General features: G+C 43.4%; 1 protein-coding gene across 1 annotated transcript in view; it reads right to left on the bottom strand.

The window, feature by feature from the left end:
* Window positions 1-629: 629 nt before the first annotated feature.
* Window positions 630-12,230, bottom strand: part of URB1 (URB1 ribosome biogenesis 1 homolog (S. cerevisiae)) — a 49,571-nt gene continuing 37,970 nt past the window's right edge. The window contains exons 32-40 of the mRNA XM_026044949.1: window positions 9,712-9,872; window positions 9,073-9,184; window positions 7,987-8,093; window positions 7,473-7,616; window positions 6,610-6,719; window positions 5,287-5,463; window positions 4,103-4,344; window positions 2,211-2,804; window positions 630-1,715 (exon numbers count right to left, since the gene is read on the bottom strand). Coding sequence (XP_025900734.1) covers window positions 1,510-1,715; window positions 2,211-2,804; window positions 4,103-4,344; window positions 5,287-5,463; window positions 6,610-6,719; window positions 7,473-7,616; window positions 7,987-8,093; window positions 9,073-9,184; window positions 9,712-9,872 — 1,853 coding nt within the window. The 3' untranslated portion in view covers window positions 630-1,509. The remainder of the gene's footprint in view (window positions 1,716-2,210; window positions 2,805-4,102; window positions 4,345-5,286; window positions 5,464-6,609; window positions 6,720-7,472; window positions 7,617-7,986; window positions 8,094-9,072; window positions 9,185-9,711; window positions 9,873-12,230) is intronic.

Below are 12,230 nucleotides of genomic sequence, written 5' to 3'. Positions count from 1 at the left end.
GCTTGCAGGGTGCTCTGCAGTCTCCCGCAGCTGGGTGGTGGCATTTAGGCTTTATTTTCTGTTAACTGAAGAGTGGATTTAAGCATTTCTGCTTTACAGTCTCCCCRTTGTTTGAAGCATCTCTTTTATTCTCATTTCTTCTATCCTCTCAAGCAAATCATACTATAAACCACTGGTTGGACACGACCAGGTTCCTCAAGACACCTGAACGTGTCTTTCTTTCCMTATGGCCACGAGCACTTCCTTGTCCTGGCAGCTGATCTGACTTTCTCTCCCTTTTGCTCTCTCAGGCCATTGTCCTCTTTATTTGTCTTAATTAGATAAATTAGCTTTTTCACTACAAAGAAACTTTTCTGGTATGTCACACTCTGGGGCTTTTATTACCACTATTATACAACAATTTGGCCTYTAAGGGGCTTCCAGCTTTTTTCTTTTTTTTTCAAATCAAGGCTTTAGACTGAGGGCAAGGATATTTACATATAGAAAGATTTCTTACTATTTGCATCTCACATTCTTTTATTAAGAAAAACCTTTAAAAATTATCACAAGAAGTGTGCATTTTTGGTTTTTTTCTTTCACCAATACTGAATTTGTACAAAGTATGTAGGCACAATACATAATCACGAGTCAGTTTAATAAATCCCAATTTTATATTTCAGAGGTTCAGGTTCAGGCTCCGCCTGTTTGCGTAGTTGGAATGAGAGGTTCAAGCACCCTCAAGGCAGCGTGCAAGCGGTATTTCCCAGAGTTCCCAGAGAATTCCCAACAAAATCAGGTACAGTCCATCAGCAGCAAGTCATTTGCCTTTCACTCCAGCTCTGATCCTTTCAGATGGACACAGGTTGTTGCTGCAGGTAGGCTGCAGCACTGATGCTCACGTTTTCTTTTTCTTATATTAAAAACCAGAAAAGACCAAAACCACCACCACTCTGCTACAGCTACTCACAGAAGCATTTTAATTTAAAAGCAAGAAGAACCAGGGACCACCATAATTACCAAGTCCACAGTCTTCGATGGGTGCTGGTTTTGCTATCCTGTACTGTGAAGGAAACGGAGTTTTTAAAGAAATGATAAATACTCCTGGCTAAAGCGCCAAGTACCTGTTCTTGGCACTTAACACCAGCTTGTGCTGAGGCAGTGCAGCCTTTTTGCTCCATCTTAAATTGGGAAGTTGATGGATTCTACCTACAGGGGGACTGAAATAGAGTCCAGAGGCTGATCAATCTTTTTTGGTTCTTCCTAARGTTAAAAATGCCTGTAATAAAACTGATATAAATAATACTCAGTGTCCCACATCGCTCATCTGAAGAAGAGAGAAATTATGGCTTTAATGTTCCACTSAGACGTGATGAATACGGATCTCTCCGAGTTTGCACACAGTAATAAAAATATTGATCTTTATGACAAAACGAGTTAGATTTGTCTGGAGGACAGATCAAGAGGACTTCATGGCTGGCAGCAACAACGGCACAGGATATAACATTAAAGATTAAGTGTCAGCACAGTGAATTAATGCGCCAGTGTAGCCAAGTGAAGGGTTTTGCAAAGAGACATAATAGTTCCTTCTCCTTGTTTATTGGTTTCCATGTCATCATCATTTAATTCATCATCCGTGCTGCTGTGGATCAGTCTGATGTGGGTTATTAACATATCTGGCTCCTGTGCTCCAAGCCATATGTCCCCAATGTAAACAGAAGTCAGGAACACACAGGCAGCTGTGGAATAAAAACAACAGAAATCAGATCAGATATTCTTCCATTTCCAAACAGCTATATAAAAGTAATCCATTTTACCAGATATTCTTCCAGAACTGTGCATTAAACTAGTTTCCTAATTCTCTTCTCAGATGGACGATCTGAGCATTTTTTGCTCACATGAAGCCAATGACCGACCCCATACTAAGAAGGAAAGTTCCATCTTTGCAAACCTTCCYGGCACCTTTAAATAAAAGGGTTTGAAACCAGAGCAGTGGCTTTTGCTCTCAAATATAACAAGGAACAGTATGCAGATTAAAACTCACATGGACTTGCTTGTTGCAGACCACTTTTCCCCTTGCAGTTCCATTTGATATCTCTACTAATCACCAAAACCCAAAGGTAAACATCAGGCTGATTTGGTGGAATTAGAACATGAGAAATCAGAACCACCTCTTCCTGCCACCACCAGCAGCTCTGCCTCGTAACAAGAGCGATGACRGAGAGAGGAGTTACCTTTCCTGTTCTCATCCCCTTCCGTCATGGCCGAGAGGCACAAGGTCCTCACGGGCTCGTGGAAGCGGCTCCGAGCGAGGCCCTGGGCATCCAGGAGCTGAAGCATCAGCGAGCTGAACAGGCAGAGCTCCTGCGAGGGCCCGGCTGCCCCCTCGCAGACCCGGGTGTACAACCTGAACAGGTTGTTTCGCAGCGTGGCATCCCCAAGCATCTCCCGCACGGCCTCCGCGCGCGGCAAGACGCGGCTCTGCAGCCACTGCAGAACGCGCAGGACGCGCTGCCTTTGGAGGCCGTGCGCAACCGTGGACTTCAGGAGCCATTTCGTCACTACGCAAGCGGATGCGCAGGGAAGAGCGGCTGCTTGGTCTTCAAGGCCCACAGACTGGAGGGGCTCCCCCGGSTGTCTGGTAGGCAGGGCTGGGAAAACAGGCTCCCAGTGTGAAAGTACGGACGTGAGATGCTCTCGGCACTCCTCCAGCTCCGAGGCTTTCAGCTCGGCATTGGCATCATCTCCTCTTTCTACCTCATTGTTTTTCCGGAATTGATGATATGCATGAAGTGGGGTTTGAGATTTGTTCTTTTCTTTAATATTTTCTATAAGAAGAAACACAACAGCAAAAATAAATAAATAAATAAATAAATAAATAAATAGGTACTTCAGAGCATTTTCTTTGTACAGAATTGTGCAGCAAAGATGGCACCACATGTTGTTTCAGCTGCTAAGAGGATAAGTCCTGGCCTCACTTAGCAGCCTAATAAGGGCCTGGGTAGTCTGGAGTGAACGGGAATCAGCTCCAGCCTCCCAGTAATTCCCCATCTGGAATACGTTCTGGTAACCCTGAGGTGCACAGTAACGCTGCCAAAGCCCCAGGCAGAGCCCCGCAAAGCCCAGGCAGTGTTTTATAAGGCCACAAGAGGCAGCTTTATCGCTAGGGCGACACTATTTACACAGGTGGCGAGAAATTTTCAGAGCACTCGTTTGGGCTGGCAGAGGCCAAAATAAAATTTCAGATAGGAACAGCCTTTGGGGCTGGTTTATAAGCTGCTAAGGCCTGGAATGGCTGCACTTTCTTTTTTTTTTTTTTCTTTTATTTTATTTTAAACTATCTATACAGAACATTATAGGTGTTGCTACAGTAACTCTCTAAAAATCCTCAGGAACACATGTGGAAAACTTTACAGAAAAAAAGTCTAAAGCTTTTACATCCCTTAAATATAATGATCCTTCAATGATTAGTTTAACTGATCTAGAACTGCAAAAGGAAAAAAAACGAAGGGTATAATGTATATAATGTATACCAACAGCAGTCAGACTTGCAGGAAAGCAACATTGTTTAACACCTCCTACCACAGATTTTCTTACACATTTTATTCACAGAGATTACTCAACAAGACAGAGGTCATGCAAGACTTTTTGTTTTGCTATTTCTTCCTATGCTGACAACAATAAAAASAACTAAAAAAAWYYTTTTTTTTTTTCTTGTTCTACTGCCAATTTTTACTGCAGTTTCACTTTCTGATCCCCATTCACTCAGGTGTGAGTTCACCTGAGTTCAAAGCTTTCAGCAAACACCATTTTTTACAGTTTCTTTTTGGGGAATACATTTTTTCAAGCCTGCTGCTAGATCAGCMACTAAGTTTCATTTTAAAGCTCTTCCTCTTTTTAAAACTGTTTTTCTCCAAAGCTTCCAGAATTGTATTAAAGGTAAAAAAATCACTGCAATAAAAACCTGAAAAAGCTTTCCATCCATTCTTCCTCCCTCAAGCTATATCAGATTGTCTGACAAAGGATGTAAACACTTTTTTTCTTAAAATATTGCCTCAGTTTTATGGTTAGACTACCACGGTTTCAGCAATACCACTTCTCTTAGGCAAACGTGTTTAGTACTTACTAAGCAATTCTTTGATTTGGTATTTTTGAGCCACACTCTGGATATCATCCTGAAGCTGCGGGTCTTTTTCAAGGATGCTCCACTTGTGCAGGAGCAGCAGGACGTGCTTGTTGGAGAGCGCGCTGTCGTTCACAGTGAAGCGGCTCATTTCTTTGAAGGCCTCGACGACTGCAGCCCGATAGCCCAGCACAGAATCCAGCGTGCTCAAAAACCCCATCAGTCTGGCCAGATCTAAGTTAGTCCTGTTTAAATATGAAAAAAAAGGTCAAAAATTAATGACTGTGGTTGGKTTTTTTGCATGCTAATTAATAAGTACATTTTTTTTCTCCTTACAGTTCTCTGCACGTGGAGACCTGCCTCTCTGGGTGCCACTGAAGCTCCTTCCTTCCCACTGAGTGCCTCGTGCCTTAGTGTCTGGCAGAAGCAGCTACGTACTGAACGGAGCCCTGGCCCTGCCGGTAAAAGCCAGGGCCAGCTGACAGGCGGGAAGGGGGTGGGAGCTCTGCAGCTTTAGCTGCACTTGCTCTCCGTGCTTGACCTGTCACAACTCTGAGGAGGAAAAATAGAAACGCAGCTTGTGCAGCCTCTGGCAGTGCTTGTCTGTGGGAAGAGCTGCCCAGGCTACCGGGAACCCAGGCAGAACTGGTTATCCACTGGTTCCCTAATGCCCRAGCTTCAGCTGCCCTCTGCCATTGCTGCATTTGCACAGATTACATGTGCTACACAGGAGGGGAGCAGCCCCCTATTGCACATTTTCAGGTAGAACTTAGCTCAACCAATCTTTGTACAATTTGTAGGTATCAATCAGGCCTAAAAAGAGCCTAAAGCTTAGGGAACATGTGGAATCCTTACAGCAAATCCCATTGCTGACCAAAGGCTCTAATCCATCAGGAAAGAAATATATGTCACAACATCTTAAAAACATCCAGTAATTAGGAATGTGGAATGTGATGTGGTATCCACTGTCCTGTTATTTCCAATATATTTAAACTGCTAGATTTTCTTGTCAAAAACAAACCTCACCAACATTCACCAGTCAACATTCACACCTAAGGAGGGAAAACAAACAAACAAACCATAAGCTTTCAAAGATGGAGACATTCTTCTGGTGTTAGCACATTTCAAACAAGACAGCATGACCTGCAAAGTGCTTTTTTTAAAAAAAAAAAAAAAAAATGACTTACCGAATGTGTTTGACTAACGTGATCAAGACATACAGAAATTCATTTACAAGCTGAATAGGAAGAAACTTCCTGTTCTTCTGGGGCTCTTTCCTGCTTTCTCTCTTGCCTCCTATATTTGTTTCCCACAGAGCTTGGACTAAGGAAATTATTTTATTTAACATCTTATTTTCCAGAAACCTGCAAAATAAAACAAACAAACACATGCTCACATAAAAGGGAGAGCATCATCACGAGCCCCTCCATCTCCTATGGGGGGACGCAATCTCATGCATGTCTGGAGCTGTGAACAGCAGGTCYCCCAGCCAGATCCCCTGCTCACCAGGGCCCCTCGGAGGTCCTTCCCCAGGAAAGGGCAACCAGCACCTCCCTGYGGGTGGGGAACCACAGGGCTGCATCACGGGAGACAGTGACTTCTGACTCCCTTCTTTCTCTGTGGGTGAATTGCTTTCCAAAGCAATCCATTAAATCACAACCAACACCACTGTTTCTTTAGAGCAATTACTTCAGCAAGGCTTGCTCCTTGTACAGTTTAATGTTTCTGATGTTGCTATGACTTTACTTAATAGCAGCAATGCTTACAGTACAGTATCAGGAGCTGTATTTACTTTGTCATTCTAATGAAAAGAAAAATCCATCATCATTTTGCACATAGGATGCATGAAAAATTCTCCTCAGAGGACTGATCCCAAGATAAATACTGTGCGTCAGGCCAAATCTAGGCTTTTCCTTTTCCAAACGGGGAACATCGGCTCTCCCCTGCTCTCAGCTCTCTGTGCACGCTGTGCTGTTCCCAGTGTGGGTGCTCAGTGTGGGTGAACCTGTTCAGAGCAACTGCAGTGCAGAATCCTGACACCTTGTTTGAATCTGTCAGGAAAACCTATGCTAAAGGCATCTGGGTGCATATGGACACACATACATTGAGGGAAGGGTGAGAGGAGGAAGAAAGAGCAGGAGGAGAAATGTTATGGCTAGCTCCAATCTATTTTCATGCCAAGGTTTTAGGACCTCCTACAATGACAGGATGTGGACTGCAGGTACTAAGAATAAAATAAGGTGCTATTTTATCTTCTAAGTTTTTCAAGAAAATATTATCAAAACAATGAACTTTCCTCCCACAACAACCCCAAAGCATCTTAATTTTGTTTTTAGAAACATCAGGGAACAGTTTTGAGTTCAGCAAGTTCTACCAGTACAGCAGATGGGTGCCAGCTACTGATAGGACATCTCTGTATCCGTCCCCTTGTTTTCATAGTCCTTTGCAGAACTATTTCCCATTTGCAGTCAGTAGTATTGTTCCTCTTTCTCCAATATTTCCCTTGTCACCTTTTCTCCAAGATATGCAGTATCCAGGTCAGGAGACTGTGGTCTTGTATCAGTTCATAGGCAGCTTTGGTGACATGGGCAGCATTTTGTAATATTTCCAGAATGTGATTCTGAAATAAAAAATACAATTCGTTCTTTCACAAAAATAGAACATAGTCAGGATCTAATTACTATCAATCTTTCGGAAGGATATAATTAGCAATCTGACTGTATCCGGAATTTAATCAAATAAAAGGTAAAACATATTACGAAGCATCATATGTTCTTAGCAGCCCCAGGGAACAAAAGACATTTTCTTTCCAAGGCTTCATGCACTAGGCTACACACTATTAAAAAAGACAAAATCTTTAGGCAGCAAGACAATCTTCTGTCTTTAGCCAAGATGCTGACACCTAACTGAGACACTGAAGAGACCAGATTTCCCTGGGTGGAAGCCTGTGAACATGAGGGCTTCTCRCTAGTGACCTGCTCTTCCTCGTAAACACTCTACATATAAGCTGCTGGACAGGCAATAAACAGACCTGAGACAAGCAAAGGCTCTGCCCATGCACACAAAACTGTTGCTTCYACAATGCTTTCCATGAAGCAGTGGAAATACAATTGTAGAGCCAGGCAACCAGCTGCTAAATATGAGTCACGTTTCAGGATGGTAGGGACCCGTCCCAGTTTCAGGGGTGAAGAGGGCGACTCRCTGACTTGGTAAGGGGTAATAGGTATTTTCCCAGTCCCCACACAATCAACAAGGAACAGATTTTCAAGAGGGAAAGGGAAGAGCCAGCTGCTCCTTTCTGTCTTTTTTTTTTTTTTTTTTAAATGTTTCTGATGGCCAAACCATAACATTTTGTGTTTGCTTAAATACCCACCTGAGAGCCTTCATCACACAGAGGACTGTTGAAGAAGGAGAGAACGACATGGAAAATCCTTTGGTAGTCATAGAGCTGGTAGCAGTATTTATCACGCAGCCCCTCTCCAAGGAGCCTAAGAACCCAGTCACGTTCTGTTTTGTGCTGGAAGTCACAAGAAAACCACCAGTGTCAAGACACTGCAATACAGCGTGTGGCCACAGCAGCAAAAGCACAACATGCTCATTTCCGGGGAGCACCAGCACTGCACTGAACAACTTGCAGACTCCTTAACTTTTAGCCCTATCAATTTCCATCAGTTACAAAATACATCAGGATGAGTTACCCTGCAGCCTAAATATGCTCTGATAACAGAAGGTGCAAGGTTGCTATTTCTAAAATACTTCAGTTTAACTCAGCTTCAATATKCTAAAATTAAACACGAATGTAAGCAAGACGGGACATAAGACTGCCTCTTTTTTTCCTATTATTTTCTAAAGAATACTAAATACCTATGATGCGATTCTCACATTACCTCCAAATTAAAGCTGTAGAAAAGCTGGAAAAACCCTGGTACTTTCCTCAGGTCCAAATATTGGTGCGACAGGAGGAATCTGTTTATCTTTGTGTACATGTGCTCCTCTGTGAAGAGAAACAGAGRCTATTGTGGAGGAGAATAATGGCCACCAAACACAACCACCCACTCAGGGGTCTTTTTTCACCCACTCAGGAGAAAAAGGAAAAAAAAGAAAACAACAACACAAGCCCCAAGCCAGAAGCAGAGCCTGTATTCTCCAGTGTCTCAGCCAGCTGTCGGAGCAGTGTGCATATGACAGAGACAGCGTTGTGCTACAAGGCTGATTGAATCGCTGGCCATYCTTCTCTTCCCAAAAATGAAAAGCTCATTCAGGGAATGTCCAAAGCAGGTGACAAGATGAACATTCAGCGCAGCTCAGGTTTCAGTGAACCAAAAGCATCTTACTTCACTCAAAAGCAGAGGTCTGCTGTGAAGCTAAGAGGTAAATTTGCGCTGGGCCAGAGGACTTCATGGGGAAATTCAAATTCAGAAGCCTTTTCTCAGAGCTGCTGAGGGCTGGGCAGACAGCCTTCCGAGGGCAAACCATGTATCTGACTCGAGACTGCCTCATGGACAGGTTCAATGCAGTCCTATGCACGTTCATAAGCACCTCATATCCTTGAGGCAACAGCTGTAACATGAAATAGGTAAAGAACACGAGGAAAGTGTAACTGAACAAATGGGAGAGGCTGCACYACCGACCACACCAGTGCTTCCCAGATGGATGTTTTTAAGGCCAGAACTGCAAGTGCAGTTATTAATGCAAACCTCTCACAGCACATAAAATGCTGTGGAAAGATGAAAGAGACACTAGGTATAAGCTGCAACAAGACAGGTTCAGACCAGAGGCATAAGGAATAACCTTTTYCCTGTGAGGACAGGCAGGCAGCAGGACTGGGTGCCCAGAGGTACTGTACACTGCTCTGTCCTGTTCCCATCCTTGGAGGTTTTCCAAGGTTACCACTCAAGGACATCATTCCATGCACAGCTCCTCTCTCCTGTTAAGCACCCCAGGAGTACAACACCCACATGTGATCACAGTACCTGGCTTCAGCATCTGCTGTGCTACACGAGCGATGTAGAGGGATAAGGAGAAGGTGAATCTGAGGTTCTGTTGCCTGATTCCATTTTGCACAACATCCATGAGATACAGCAACTGCAGCACAAGAGCCCAGGTGAGAAAAGTGCTCGCACCATCACCATCAGGAGAGTGAGAATACAGAAATAAGCTKTTATGTTATCTCACAGATCATAAACCAAATATCAATCCAATTGGAATTATAGGAATTGATAGGAATTCCTTTCCTATGTATCAAGTTGCTCAGAGTTTCACATATTCCTTTTTTTTTTTTCTCCTCATTGATTACAACTCAAGCAAATACAAAGGAAAAAGAAACAATGGCAGAGGATAAAAAGCTTCTTAAAAACAACTGATGTACTAATTTAGCAATATTATCCATATTGGTTTGCTAGAATTAGCAATTGCTTAAACCAGGGGCAATGCGCACACAGCACAGTTGCATTTCTGTCACTGCCTGTAAAATCACAGGCACTGAATGAGGTCCTATGGGCTCTCTCATAATGCAGAGGTGCACACATGAGCAAAGCAGTGACTTTGCCATAAAACGTGGCSCTAAAAGTCTGACCTGGCAGAAGCAAGTTTTCAGCCTATCTCYGTCTTACCTGTTTTTGCTCCCGAAAGCGAGCTCCTTCTAGATGAGAACGAAAGGAACCCAGGACATAATATGCTGCTGCTCTCATATTGGAATCGTAGCTACTAAGTGCAGCTACTGTCAGACCCAAGGCGTTGACGTCTACAAACTTGTGACATGCCACTACACACTCTGTGAGGGAAAAGAAAAAAAAAAAGTGAGAAAAACATACAGTACATCAAATTCACATGTCATAGAGCACATGGCACTGTAATCCTTAGCAAAACTTCTATTTGTAAACATCATTTTCTCATCRACTTCTATTAAACAATTATTTCACTGTAAATGCTGAAGGCTCCTTCAGCAAACAAAGGTATTCAGCAAACCACAGAACAAGAGTTCTTTATCTGAGATGAAATAAAGCCAGGTGGTGTCACTTACCTAAGACAGCTGATTCAGCCTGGTAGGCCGTGCAAAGTTAGAAGCTCTGTAAAGACATCATGTGTCTCACTTATCCAGGAGGGCTCTGTCACCCTCACAGTCAAGAARTTTTGCCTCGTATTCAGGCAGAACCTCCTGTGTTTGTGTTTTGTGTTATTTCTATCCACTGATGGATCTAATTGCCTTGATGTAAAAGTTCCAATTTGTCCCCTGTGCYACTTCTATTTGACAGCAAAGACAGCAGCCTGGTTGTATTTACCGTCCAGAGCGCCCATGTGCTGAGCTTAAGTTTAGTGACAATATTCACATGTCTTCTTGTGACTCAAGCTGAAGGTCAGAAGCACTGATGAGTGCCTATATTTGGTCCAGTAATTCCCTATCTCTCCACCACACACATCTTTCCCTACCTTAGGAAAAACAAAATTTAGTAAATCACAGTCATTTTTGCCCCTGCACCAACAGCTGGGCTGTTTCTCCCTTGACTGCCAGAACCCCTGCCTCAGGCCCCTGCAGCTTCTCACTCAGCTGTGCTAGTTACAGGGCAGGAAAGAGCAGGGTCTCAACTTCCCCGCAGTACCTCCCAAGCAGCCTGCCCTTGCAAAGGCACCCGAATCACAACTAAAAAGCACCCACTGGAGACTGACACAGCTATTTAAATTCTAATCATTACTACAGGCCCTCTGCAGAACGGAGCTCTTGCTATATATCAACTAAAGAGAAAAAGGGGGTAATTTTCTGGGGTGGTATCACATACGGAAATTCTGTGTCCCAATTTCAGCAGTAAAGTTCATGCTGGTCACAGCAAGATTTATTTGGAAAACTTTCTTTCACCGAAAATGAGTAAYGGAAATATTTTCCATCCAGCTGACCTTGGGGAATGCTTTCGGCAACTAACACAAAACAACAAGTTATTATTAAAAAATAAAAAAAAGGTTAATTTTATGTCTGACATATGGGTTGTTTAAAGAATCTTGAGAACCATGATGGAAAAGCTTTCCCCAAGATGCTTATCAGAGCTAAAGTTAGACAAAATTCACYATCTCCAGACTTACTTTTGACTCAGTGAGCACTGTGTCATAAGTCTGTGTTTATAAATTCAGCAGTTATGTAACATCTGTGCACAGGACACTGCACAACTAGTATAAAGAGCAAATAAAGAAGGGACGGGTGTTCCAAAAGCAGCTGACATGGTTTAGGAGTACCGTGGGGTTTGAACTCACAGATCACTTGGGCCCTTTAAAAATGCCTTAGGATAGAGTGTCTATCTGGAATCCCRTGTCTCCTTGCCATGGGACAGCTTAGCGACCCACTTCACCCCGTCCCATGGGTGACTGTGCCTGTGCTGGGGCACCCAGAGTCTCCACAGCAAACGCTTGTTGCCTGACCATGCGACTGCCACAGCTGAGCAACAGGCACCCAATCCCTGCTGCCAGACAAGGCAGTGACCTCCAGACCATGGGTGACAACAGGCACATGACAACAGTGCTTCCTCTGCTATCAAATCCAGACTCCAAAGACACTGTTGTCCATGTTGCCCCAAAGACCCCATGTAACTGGATCATCTATGATCATTTCTACTGCAGGGCAGCAAACACTTCTGTTAAACTTCTAATCTACTGAGAAAGGTATTTTTAAATTGTTATTTTTGTATTTTTAACAGTTCTTTTTCTTGCTGTCAGAATTGCACAGAACAGCTTGCAACAACACCTAAAAATAGGCTAGGAACATACAAAATGAGTACTGTACTATAGCAGCTTAGGTGAACAAAGGARGACTCCATGTGTGATTTCACTGTAAGACAGCTACCAGCCTGCCTTCTGCTTGGGATGCTGTTGTTATGGATAGCAAAATCCCATGGCTAACCATGATCAACACAGGGAGGAAACTGGTTAGAAATTCCTCCTGATACAGGTCTCAGTGGAAGTGCTATCTAAAGAGACTACATGGGACATACCACAGGGACACACGTGAAAAGGTTCATGTCAAACAARAAGCTAGACAGGTAGTTTTTGGCCCTGGGTACGTCCCATTGCTTTCCACTGATTCTAAGCACGGGCATATTTGTGACGTGACACCCAGGCACCTCCAGGATTAAACGAGGTGGCCAGT

The sequence above is a fragment of the Nothoprocta perdicaria genome, unplaced genomic scaffold (genome assembly GCF_003342845.1).
Source record: "Nothoprocta perdicaria isolate Ctin4 unplaced genomic scaffold, notPer1 scaffold_391, whole genome shotgun sequence".
Classification (NCBI taxonomy): domain Eukaryota; kingdom Metazoa; phylum Chordata; class Aves; order Tinamiformes; family Tinamidae; genus Nothoprocta; species Nothoprocta perdicaria.
The sequence above is the reverse complement of the archived record's forward strand: the minus strand, read 5'-3'. Positions and strand labels throughout refer to the sequence as shown.